The sequence below is a fragment of the Myxocyprinus asiaticus genome, chromosome 46, assembly GCF_019703515.2.
Source record: "Myxocyprinus asiaticus isolate MX2 ecotype Aquarium Trade chromosome 46, UBuf_Myxa_2, whole genome shotgun sequence".
In the NCBI taxonomy this organism is placed as follows: domain Eukaryota; kingdom Metazoa; phylum Chordata; class Actinopteri; order Cypriniformes; family Catostomidae; genus Myxocyprinus; species Myxocyprinus asiaticus.
Window position 1 is genome coordinate 15,380,613 of NC_059389.1, and position 12,314 is coordinate 15,392,926.

Below are 12,314 nucleotides of genomic sequence, written 5' to 3' on the forward strand. Positions count from 1 at the left end.
TTCTGTAGGGAGCTGGGGGGGGCTTGAGGCGTGGTGCATGGGACCAGGGCAGAGTCAATGGAAGGTGGGGCCCTGAGAGGCTCGAGGGGCGGAGCCATGGAAGGTGGGGCTGTGAGAGATTTGAGGGGCGGAGCCATGGAAAGCGGAGCCGTGAGAGACTTGAAAGGCGACACCATGGAACTTGGTACCCAGAGAGTAGCCGAGGACTCGAAGGGCCAGGGTGGAACCGATGGCAGGGAGGACCAAGGCTGCACTGGAGGCTCGGAGGACCAAGGTGGAGCTGGGGGATCAGAAGACTGAGGCGGAGCCGGTGGGACTGAGGACCGAGGTAGAACCGTAGGGAAGGAAGTCCCCGGTGGAGCTGACGGATTGGAGGGACGAGGCGCAGCCAGAGTTTCGGAGAGCCGAGGCGGAGCCAGGTGACCGACAGACCAAGGAGGAGCCGGAGGGACGAGGGACCCCGGCAAAGCTGACAGGCTGAAGGACCGCAGTGGAGCCGAGGGAATACAGAGCTGAGGCAATGTCGAGGGACCGACAGACCAAGGCGGAGTCCAGGGATCGGAGGGTCCAGGCGGGGTTGGAGGGTTGAAAGTTCCCCTTGCCTGCTCAGGAGAACTAAGGGTGGGTACAAGGGCGGGAACCATCTCCAGGTCCAACTGCTCAGATGTGGCCATGACATGGCGTGGAACAGACTCAGGCGTGGCTGTGACGTTGCATGGAGCAGGCTGTCGTGGAACTCTGGCTCGGCATCCGCCTCCTCCACAGTGAACGTGGAACCAATAATCTGTAGGGCGAGGTCGATATATTGAGCCAGGCTGTGGGTACTCTGACCGCCTGGCATTAGCAAAGAGATGAGCTCATTCATTCCAAATCGGAAACAGTCCTTGAGGGCCACCTCATTAAAATCCACCTGGCATGCCAGAGCACAAAAATCCTCCACGTAATCCTCCAGGGGACGATACCCCTGACATAGACGTAGGAGCTGGATTGCTGGGTTCATATTTGTCGGTCAAGTATTTCTGTAACAAAGCTGCTGCTGACAGCGATGACGATGGAATGAAGAACCCAAGTGCAAATGTATTAATAAACATGAAAACCAAAAACCCTAACTATAAACGTGAAACATAAACATTAACTTGACTATAATCTTGATTTGACATAAACTTGACCTAGCATAAACTTGACTTGACATGACACAATGTTACCAAACATCTACGATACTTGACAAAGGACAATGGAAAACATGAGAGCTTAAATACATGGACATGGGAGAATATAACCAATGAACAAACAGAACTCTAAACAAGATAACAAGACAATAAACCAATGAAAACAAGACACATGAACATGGAGGTAAAACAGGACATCACATGACTAGGGAACACATGACACGAAACAGGAACTAGAATACAAAATAAAAGACATGCTATACATGAACACACACATTAAACATTACATCAATGTTCTATTGATTTTAATAATTAATAATTATCTTTGATAATTATTGATTATTGCTAATTACCAAACCTGCTCTTGAATGAAGCCCCAACAACACCACAGGGCCAACATCAAAGAGCAGCTCAATAATTAATGTGGTAATGTTCCACAAAATCCATTTTAATGAGTTGAGAACATTTTAAAGGGTGTTGCCAGAAGATAATAAAATTTTTTGCTGTGTTGTGGAAACAGTTTGGGTCTCTGGGGAGGTTTGACATGGAATGGTGTTCTTTCTGGTATCTCCTCTGTGCCAGCATCTAGTTTGCCTAATCCAGTTAGGTGAGGTTGAGAAGGCCAAAATGTCACAGAGTAGTAAACAATCATCTCATGCTGTGTGTCAGAGATTACATAGAAACAATGCCTGTTATCTCCACCTATACAAAGGTGTAAAAGTCAGTGCATTCAAGCTCCACAGACAGATTTAAAAACGAATTGGGTTTTTTAAGAAATAAGAACAGTGGCTCAAAAAATATTTGCACATTTAAATCATACTCAAAAATGTTTGAATTTCACTGCATTAGCTACCAAATATTAAGCTAATTGGCATCTGCAAATAAATGATGGTAGAACTATTCTCAGGGCCAACTTCTCTTATCCATTTTGCCATTACTTCTAACCTACTGATCCCATGGGGATTTTTTGTGGAATTTAGTTCCCCTCAAGCTTTAACAGGTTCTAGAAGTGACCACAGGTGTAGTTCCAGAGAGTGTCCAAATACTTTTGTCTTAATTTTGAACAGTATATCTATTTTTGTATAATTTAAACAAATGTCTTAAAATGTCTTGTTATCAAATGTTTTGCTTGAAAATTTTGCTTGTGCTATCTTAAAAAAAAAAAAAAAAAAAAAAATTGGTTTGATATTTTATCTAATGCAATGACATTCATACATTTTAGATGTGGATTCAGTGTCCAAATATATCATTCAGAAAGGACCCACAAAATAACTTTGCACTGCATCAGATCATCAAATCAAGTTCAGTTGTGAAAGTTGGCTTATTGTTTCCTCTTTTTTTCTCTTTTATTTTTTTAAAGCCCAATATTGGCCATCTTGGCATCCCTCATGGCCCCTCTGAGGAAAAGGTTGCCGTAGTTGCGGTCGATGACTGTGATGTGGCAATGGCTCTACGTTTTGGGGGACAGATTGGGAACTACACCTGTGCAGCCCGCAGTACCCAAACAGGCCAAAAGAAGTAAGTGTTTTCTTCAAATCAACATAAAACAGCACTCACAACCCATTTTTCTTCTGTAATGTGATATATTTCTGAGTGAAACAAGATAATCAACAAAAAAAAAAAAAATATTTGTTGGATGGGACTTTAGTTTATCCATCAGGAATTGATTGGATTGTGAAAAGTAGAGTAGGTGTTACATACCACAGTGGAGCTGGGAGGTTGGAGGCAAGAGGTTAAAAAATAGTGGACTTGGTGATGTCAACTAAAAGGAAAAATCTTTTTAGAGGCAGAGCAAGTTATTACATTTTGATTAAATATTATGAAGACAAACATGCACAGATTTTACGGCTGTAAATCGCTGGTTTCTTCATGATACGATCTTATATAGATTCTTTTAGCCAGCGATCCAGTGTTTGCTTATACCTCAGAGTCTGCCGCGATGCAATTTATGTTCGATTCAGGGGCCTTTGATCAATATTATGATATTATGTGCTGATTTTACACAATCAATTACATTTATTATCTCACAAGTGCAACCAAAATATAATTTTTATGTTTTATTGAGCTCTCTGAAAAGTGCAAATCCAGTATCCACATTGGGACATCCACATCAAATTAAGGTTCTTAAGTTGTTAAAAAAATAATACAGAAAAATAAATAATATTAAAAATAAAGTCACATACTTATGGTCATCAGTCGTTTGATTGCAGCTCATTGCCTTAAACACTACAGTGACACTTTGTCATCTGTACAACAGTCAAACAAGTCTTTCAGTCCAAAATACTTACATACCAACGACAAAAGAGTAAGAGCTATCTGTGTTTTTTCTTGGCTACAACTTCCACAGTTGTAGAAATTCTGTAACAGTTTACTGTGATAAATGTTAGTAAGGGTGTTGATGTGAAGATGTGAATAGTCTTGTAATAGATGTTGGTGCAGGGCAGGTGTTTTCTCTTTCCCTCTTCAGTACTGTTCAGAATATTGCAGCTGTTTAGCCGTTTGATGTGGTTGAAATGCTACAAAGCACTTTAAAATAAAAAAATTCTCATGTTGAATTCAAATGGGTCACATTCGGCACTTTATCGAGAGAAGCCGATTTAATCGCACATGTGAGCCACTCTGGGCTATCCTGTCACCGGAGCTTGAATTTTGAGGGGAGCCCGGTTGACATGCGTGCACAGATAGAGCAGAGCGCAACTTAAGGCTTTTATCACTCCGCGCACATCCTTGTCCCACATGAGAAGCATATTTAGTGCTTATAATGCGAGATGAATATCATAAGGTTGCTGCATTCCACGGATGAAATAAAGCCATATGTGTTTGCAAAAACATGAAGGTAAGTGATGACAGAGTTTTTATTTTGTGGTCAACTATACCTTTAAGAGTAGTGTTATCCCTTTAATATGTCAATGCTCTCCAGTTTAAAGTTGACAGAATCCACTGAAAATGTACAGATGAAATCCTGAAAGAGGAGACTTTGCTGCTGAATCAGTTATGATATTTATTGAAAATAGAAAATAATATGTAGTGTATAAGAAAGATAGATAATAAGATTATATTTTAAATATTATGCATACATATTATTAATAATATTGTTTTTATTTTATGTAGATCGTTAAACAGGCCTGGTTATTATTAAAATTACTAATTCACAAGGCAGAGAAAATACCTGTACAGGTCAGATGGAGATGAGAAATGTGTCATGTGATTAACAGGATGAAGTAGTCTGAAGTGTTTTTCTTCACCCTACAGCTGTTTAGGAAGCATTACACACAAAGCGTTTTTGCTACTGTATTTCTGCCTTTGTTATCAAAGCAGCTGTAATATGAGCAAACACAACGATGTGACGAGGCAAAATGATCGCTCAGATGTCACATGCTTGCATTGTTGACAGCTAGTTGATCACAAAACGGAGCAATTGTTTATCGCATCGCTCATTTGAAGAGACACGATATAGCAATGTGCTTCCTTAACTCACTGTGCATTTGTCTAGCGTCCAATGAGCAGCAGAATGCTGCGTGCATGAGTGACAGAGAGAGACAAAACGGCAGTTTATTATTACTTGTTACTATTGAAAAATTCATGATATTCATGTCTTTAAGAATTTTTATACGCAGTTTTGGATTTTTTAAAAGTTTGAAGGATTTTTCACAAGGCACCCCTGATCTAACCAGATGGCACCCTGGTTGGGAAACACTGCACTAGAAGGAAGATGGCTTCAAAAGCGAATAGGCGTGGACTAAAAGCAACAATACTTCAATTTTGATTTCATGGGGTCTTTATGAGAGTCATTATTTATTTATTTCAATTTTACTTTAAACTAAAAAATATTTGTCTAGATACCTACTTAAATCACAACTAGTTGTCCTGTCCCTTCTCTCTTTCTTTTCTCATTCTCTCTGTCTTTCACATTCATTCATCCCTCCACTGTCCCAAGTCCTCAGGGCATAAAGTATTGCACTGAAAGGGAGAGTGTGATGGGGCAGAGGAACTTGAGCACGCATAGGCATTCTAACTGCAGACTGGTGTTGAATAGCTGATCATTACAGGAGATTACACAGCATTCTGCTATTCCCCTCTTACTCAGCTCCATCTTTTTTTTCTAATCTCCACCAATCTGCACTCTGTCTCATGTCAAACAAGTTTTATGAGCTCTACACTGGAACCACACTCCCGGCTTATCTGCAGCTGGGATTTGCCATTGTAGGCTAATTGTGTTTCTGTTTCGAGAACAGTGCTGTTTGAGATGGTTGAAGTTCATCTGAGATAAGTGGAGGTATGGTTGGTAAAGCCTCGCAATGCAACTGCTAGGGTCTGACCATATGCTCACAGTAAGTGCTGACCCATAAACCTGCAGATCAACCTGGATTTATGGGTCACAACATGAATTGTAGATGAAAGGCACTGCCGTCCTCAATTCCGTAAAGCCACGATGTTGGAAAGCCACAACTACAGCATATTCTGGCTAAAACACTTTAAACACTTTTTATAAGTAAAAAATAATATATTATATTTCAGATAATGAGTCATAAAACTGCAAAACATCAGTACACAGCTTTTAATAGCTCGGCACATTTTATGTTTTAATGCAATGTAAGCTGCTTTGTATTTCCGTGAAAGTAACTTTAATGTTTAATTTGACTATGTAATCACACATAAGAAGCTTGCACAGCTTGCATTTATGGGTAGTTGACATTAAATACTTTTTGGGAATTTTGATGTCTTGCAGCAGACATGCTATACTCCATCTGAAACTATTTTAAACAGCATTTTGCTAATTCTTGTATTATAATTATTCATGCAGCATAACATTTAATTAAGAATTAAGATATAGTTTCCTTTATACATTCATTTAAATTTTAACCTAAAACGTGGAATTAAGCTACAGTGAGGAAAACTGTATATAAATAGTTGTGAATGGGAGACCACAGCAAATATAATTTTTGCATGATTGCAAATATAATTTTTACAAATATTACATTTACACTAACCGCAAAGGAAAAAATCCACTGTTACATTTCCATAACATTCCAGAAGAGGAAAAAAATAGAGAGTGATGGACTACGGCAATCAGAAGAGAGAAAGATGCCAAATTTACTGTCACTCCATCAGCAGCTGTATATGAAACCCCATCAGAGCAGTGTTAACTAGTTATTTTAAATGAATGCCATGGTAAATAAATAAATTAAATGCTAAATAATGTATGTGTATATATATATATATATATATATACATATATAAATTGCTAGATTTATGCTGCTAAATAAGGCAGAATTGCAGGCTGTGAAAAGGGTCCACCCTCTGCCTACTAATTTTCAAAAGTATAGTATAATGCCTGTGAATCTTTTAAACCTTATTACACCTTATATTGTGTCACATAGTTAGTGGAGAATGTTTTTAAAGTGTTTGGGTATAAGTTTCAGGGGTCTTTCCATGTCTATTCAGGTCACTGGATCTCACTGGACCTCTGCTCCTGGGTGGGGTTCCAAATCTGCCTGAGGATTTCCCTGTACAGAACCGAGACTTTGTGGGTTGCATTAGGAACCTGACAATCGACAGCAAGCCCATAGACTTGGCCGACTTCATCGCACACAACGGCACCTTAGCAGGTTAGTAACTGTGTATCTCATGAAAATACAAGGTTTTTCATGAATGGTTGCACTCATGAAAGCCTACATTTACACATCAACGACATATATTCTGTGTTCAGCAACTTTGCCCACCTAGACATGATGAAGTAATAAGGAGGAAATAAGATGGATAGCTACTACTCCAAAAGGTGTGTGGAAAGTCTGCCAAACCTTGTGCTGTTCTTGGCTGTGTGTAGCATTTGCCGCTCTGCATTTCTTTTTGAACACCCCTTTAATTACAAGGGTTTCATTGTAAAAGAGATTGGAAATGATCATGAAAAACAAAGCTATGACTGCTTTTGGCACAAAAATCTTGACAACATTATAAGTGGACATCAGGGTAAAAAAACAAAACAATTTGTGTTATGACCCGTTAATAGAGGTGATGTTTTTTCAATGTACAATTCAGTTAAAGTTTTTCTTTATTTTAGAACCATCCATTAGTAGATGCCAAACTTGGACCCTAATATTTAAAATAAGTCTTTCCTTTCTATTCAGGTTGTGCAGCAAAACGTGACTTTTGTACCAAAGTTGTTTGTCAGAATGGAGGAGTTTGCGTGAATAAATGGAACACCCACATCTGTAACTGCCCATTAGGCTACGGAGGAAAGAATTGTGAACATGGTAAGATAATCCTCTTTTACTCTTTTATTTCTTTGTATTTCTCCACCTTTGACTTCATCTTGCTTACTGGACATACACACCCACAGACACACCTCCAATACATTACCTGAATTTGCCCTGGGCCTCCTTGAAATACCAATGTGTACACAAATCCACGACTCATACTTGTGACTAAGACACCTATTGAAGAATTGTGGCTTTCCCTCAAAATGTTTAATATTTCTTTGCATTTCATTACCCCTATAGCCTACTTTGTAACTTAACTGATTTAGCACAATATGTAGTTGGTTTTTCTTCACTTTTTTGCTACCCTATATTGTCAGCCAAGTTGCTTAAATGTTTTGGTAATTAGTATGTATATTTAAATTTCTGAAATACTACAGGAAAAAGTGCTGAATATTGTTGGTTCTAGTAAATTGAAGTATTTTTTCCACTGCAAATCTATTTGAGTAAGTACATTATAATCACAAAGGGTCCACCTAACAGGGAGTGAAGATTTGAAGTAGGAAATGGGATTGCAACTGGCTTAACATTTTCTGCAAGCTTAGTTTGACCTAATTTCCTGTAGGGAAACACGGTTGAACTAGTATGTTCTATTTATTTGTGCTTATCAATTGGATGAGGGGATCGCACCATGTTATGAGACTATAAGAACATAAAAAAGCTGTAGTTATTACCTCCAATGCCAGTGGAACTCAAGATGTTAATTTGATTATTTTAAACTGCTTCTTAAAATATATTAAAAATTAGGTCTTGTACAGGAGGTTTACTTAATATGATTAAGTAATCCTCACTGTTATTTATGGGTCTTTTTAATAATATCAATAATTACCTATGAATTCCATGCCATTTTCACTGTTCTGTTTAAAGGGATAGTTCACCCAAAAATGAAAATTGTATTATTAGTTACTCACCCTCTTACCAATTTTGAATATTTACATTTATGCATTTGGCAGACGCTTTTATCCAAAGCGACTTACAGTACCCTTATTACAGGGACAATCCCCCTGGAGCAACCTGGAGTTAAGTGCCTTGCTCAAGGACACAATGGTGGTGGCTGTGGGGATTGAACCAACAACCTTTTGCTTACCAGTTCAGTGCTTTAGCCCACTACACCACCACCACTCCATATGCTCAAGAACGTGTTTCACAGAAGAAAGTCATATGGGTTTGGAATGACATGAGGGTGAATTTTAATTTTTGGGTGAACTATCCCTTTAATGATTTTTTTTTTTTAAATGCACTTAAGGAAATACTGAAAAGAAGGTCCAACCATTAATATCACCCATTTTACTGTCACTCTACCAGGATGGGGTCTAAGATATACTACTGTTATTTCTGTAAGTTCAGCCCTCACATAGAGCAGTAAAATATTTGCCCTTAGGAGAATGGTGTGTAAGAACGTTCGCCATTCTTCATTAACAAATCACCTGGATGACTAGGAAGCATTCCTCGGCACACGAATGATAGTGATTATTTCTGCCTTGTGACAGAAAAGAACGTGAAAGCATCAAGCGGCATTTCCCTCAGCATGTGTTTGTTTAATTTAACAGATTTAATCACTTAATAAAACAACTTTGTTTTGTCTGGTTGTCATCCAATCTACGTTGATTGTTATTTCTAGAACTATTTAGCTTGTCTGATGGTCTTCTTTCTGTAGTAATGCCCGCCCCCCTGCATTTCGATGGCCACGCCCTGGTGTCATGGAGCGAGACTGATATCACCATTGCCATCCCCTGGTACATGGGTCTTATGTTTCGCACACGAAAGAGTACTGGCGTTCTGTTACAGGGCAGCGCTGGGGAGTTCTCTAAGATTAATCTGATGGTGAGTATTATGATTCAGTGACCCGTAAATTATACTATTATCATTACAATAATTCACTGCATCTAGAAATCAGCCCGTTGAGTTGGGAAAAAAATAAAGACTTGAAACTATTGTTAGTAAAGATGTGGTTGGTGAAATGGGGACCACATTTACCTTGCAGGTTGGATGTTCTACTTGATATACTGTATGTCTCCTGTTAATCTAACAAGATTTATCCCTATAGAGCTGTGCAGTCGTGACGTCAGTTTGTAGGCAAACCCGGAAGTCTAATTCACCATGGGTTCCCTCTGGATTTTCCTGTGGGTTTTTATAATGGGGTTTTTCAACTTAAGAGTAAAATAAGGTCTGTGGTAAACATTACTTGACAATACGTGGACGTTTTGTTCTACAATACAAATTACACACTTTCATACCTCAAACGTGAATTATGAAGCTTCAGTATGATTCAGTAATTCAATACGGCTTCAAAATTCATGTTTGAGGTATGAAAGTGTGTAATATATGTTGTGGAACAAAACACAGACTTAATTTTACTTATAAGTTGAAAAACTTCGTTATAAAAGCCCAGATGGAAATCTAGAGGGAACCCATGGTGAATTAGACTTCCGGGTATTTGGACTACAACCTGAACAGCTATATTTTTCCCTTTTTTCCATTATATTCCACTAATAATATCAAGTGTTCTTGCATCAACAGCAGACATAGATTTCATTTTTCATGACCATTTCCACCCTAATATTGGTACTTAGAATTAAAAAGCAGGGACTAAAAACAGTTCAAGGAATGAAAGCGAACAACATTTTTAGCAGAACGTAACGGAAAACTGGAACAATGTGATTTTCAGTTATTTTTAAATGCTGGTAACCGGTTATAACTGGTTAATATGGTTCTGATAATTTTTTCATGAAACCAAAGTCCAAAGGGTTTATCACAGTACATTTTTGGAAGTACACCACTTCAGGCTGCCCGAAAAAATTAAACCTGTGCTTTGATCCTGAAGGAAACTGCTGCATCACACATTTCTTTGCCTAATTACCTTATCAACAACTATGTATAAGTACTACATACAGCATACATGCACAGCTAATCCAGATACAAGGAAAACATTATTAGAGGTAAAAAGTACTTTTCTCAGTTGTTTCCAAGTCTTTACTGAATTATAGTTAGATATGGTGCATTAATACAGATTTGATGCTGCCAGGTTTGACTGAGAAGCAGATCTGTAAATAAAATTATACTTAACTGTTAATTCACTGCTTGTTATGATTTCTGTGCCGATAAATCCACCACACAGGAAAAAAAAAATTAAATAGCTTATTTTAGCTTCCATGCATATCTCAGCCACTTTCAGTGTATAACTACATGTTATTCCAGGTGAACAACAGCCATTTAAGGTTCCAGGTGTTTCTGGGTCTGAGACGGGTGGCGCTTCTGGATTTCCCTCAAGTCCGTGTTGAAGACGGCAAGTGGCACCATGTACTTGTCGAGCTCAACAGTGGAAAAGATGGCAAAGACATCAAATACGTGGCTCTCGTGTCTTTGGACTACGGCATGTTTCAGGTATATCATCCTAATATTTATTTATACATATCCACTCTGCTGAAACAAACACCCTAAACCAGATTTGCTGATCTTAACTGGTCTCCCAGACTGATCAGGCTGGTCTGTTGACAGGGTTTGGAGGGGTTTTGGGCAATTTTCAGCTGGTTAGCCTGGGAGTCTAGCTGGCCGCCCAGCTAAACCAGCTGAACACTTAGCCAGGCAGGGAGAACAACTTAATCCAGCTAAGACCATCAAATATCCTGGTCCACATTAAGACAGGGCTATATGTGCAGTTTTAGTTTTCTTTGTATTTATAATTTCTGATATTGTTTTGATGTGTAGAGAACAGTGGAGATCGGCAATGAGTTGCCTGGACTTAAACTGAAGAACTTGTTTATCGGTGGACTGCTTAAAAAAGACGGCACAGTCCAGGGTGGATTTACTGGTTGCATGCAGGTAAATCACACACACAAACACAGAAACACATACAAACTGTCTGTTTTGTGTTGTTCATGTGATATATTATGTGGTCATCTTGCAGGGTTTGCGAATGGGCGAGACCTCTACCAATACTGCCAACATTAACATGCGGCAGGCAGTGAAAATTCGTGCTAAAGATGGATGTAATATACCTGATACATGTCAGTCCAATCTGTGCCCAACACACAGTCACTGCAGGGAAAACTGGGCCTCTCATACATGTGTCTGTGTACCAGGTAATGCCACCAGTTCGCCCACAGAACTGCCACTCGCTGGATGTTTTTTGTTTTCCGCACCATTCTCTCTACACTGTAGAGAGAATTGCGCATGAAAATCCCAGGAGATCAGCAGATACAGAAATACTCAAACCAGCCCGCCTGGCACCAACAAACATGCCACGGTCTAAATCACTGAGATCACATTTTTTCCCCATTCTGATGGTTGATGTGAACATTAACTGAAGCTCCTGACCCATATTTGCATGATTTTATACATTACACTGCTGCCAAACGATTGTCTGTTTGATAATTGCATGAATAAGTACAGTTGTGCTCAAAAGTTTGCATACCCTTGGAGAATTGGTAATATATGTACCATTTTTAAAGAAAACATGAGTGAGTAGGCAAAACACATTTCTTTTATTTCTTATGGGATTCATATTCAGCTGTAGGTTATAACAGAATGGCACAATCATAAAACAAAACATGGAAACAATGAAAAAATGTAAATGACCCCTGTTCAAAAGTCTGCATACCCTTAGTTCTTAATACTGTGTATTGCCCCCTTTAGCATCAATGACAGCATGCAGTCTTTTGTAATAGTTGTCTACGAGGACCCAAATTCTTGCAGGTGGTATAGCTGCCCATTTGTATTGGCAAAATGCCTCCAGGTCATGCAAAGTCTTTGGTCGTCTTGCATGAATTGCACGTTTGAGATCTTCTCAGAGTGGCTCAATGATACTAAGGCCAGGAGACTGTGATGGCCACTCTAGAACCTTCACCTTTTTCTGCTGTAACCACTGGAGGGTGAACTTGGCCTTGTG

At 39.0% G+C, this 12,314-nt stretch overlaps 1 protein-coding gene across 1 annotated transcript in view; it reads left to right on the forward strand.

The window, feature by feature from the left end:
* Positions 1-12,314, forward strand: part of celsr1b (cadherin EGF LAG seven-pass G-type receptor 1b) — a 79,110-nt gene that overhangs the window by 38,532 nt on the left and 28,264 nt on the right. The window contains exons 6-12 of the mRNA XM_051689812.1: positions 2,530-2,687; positions 6,615-6,778; positions 7,298-7,423; positions 9,084-9,250; positions 10,625-10,810; positions 11,135-11,248; positions 11,334-11,508. Of these exons, the coding sequence (XP_051545772.1) occupies positions 2,530-2,687; positions 6,615-6,778; positions 7,298-7,423; positions 9,084-9,250; positions 10,625-10,810; positions 11,135-11,248; positions 11,334-11,508 (1,090 nt within the window). The remainder of the gene's footprint in view (positions 1-2,529; positions 2,688-6,614; positions 6,779-7,297; positions 7,424-9,083; positions 9,251-10,624; positions 10,811-11,134; positions 11,249-11,333; positions 11,509-12,314) is intronic.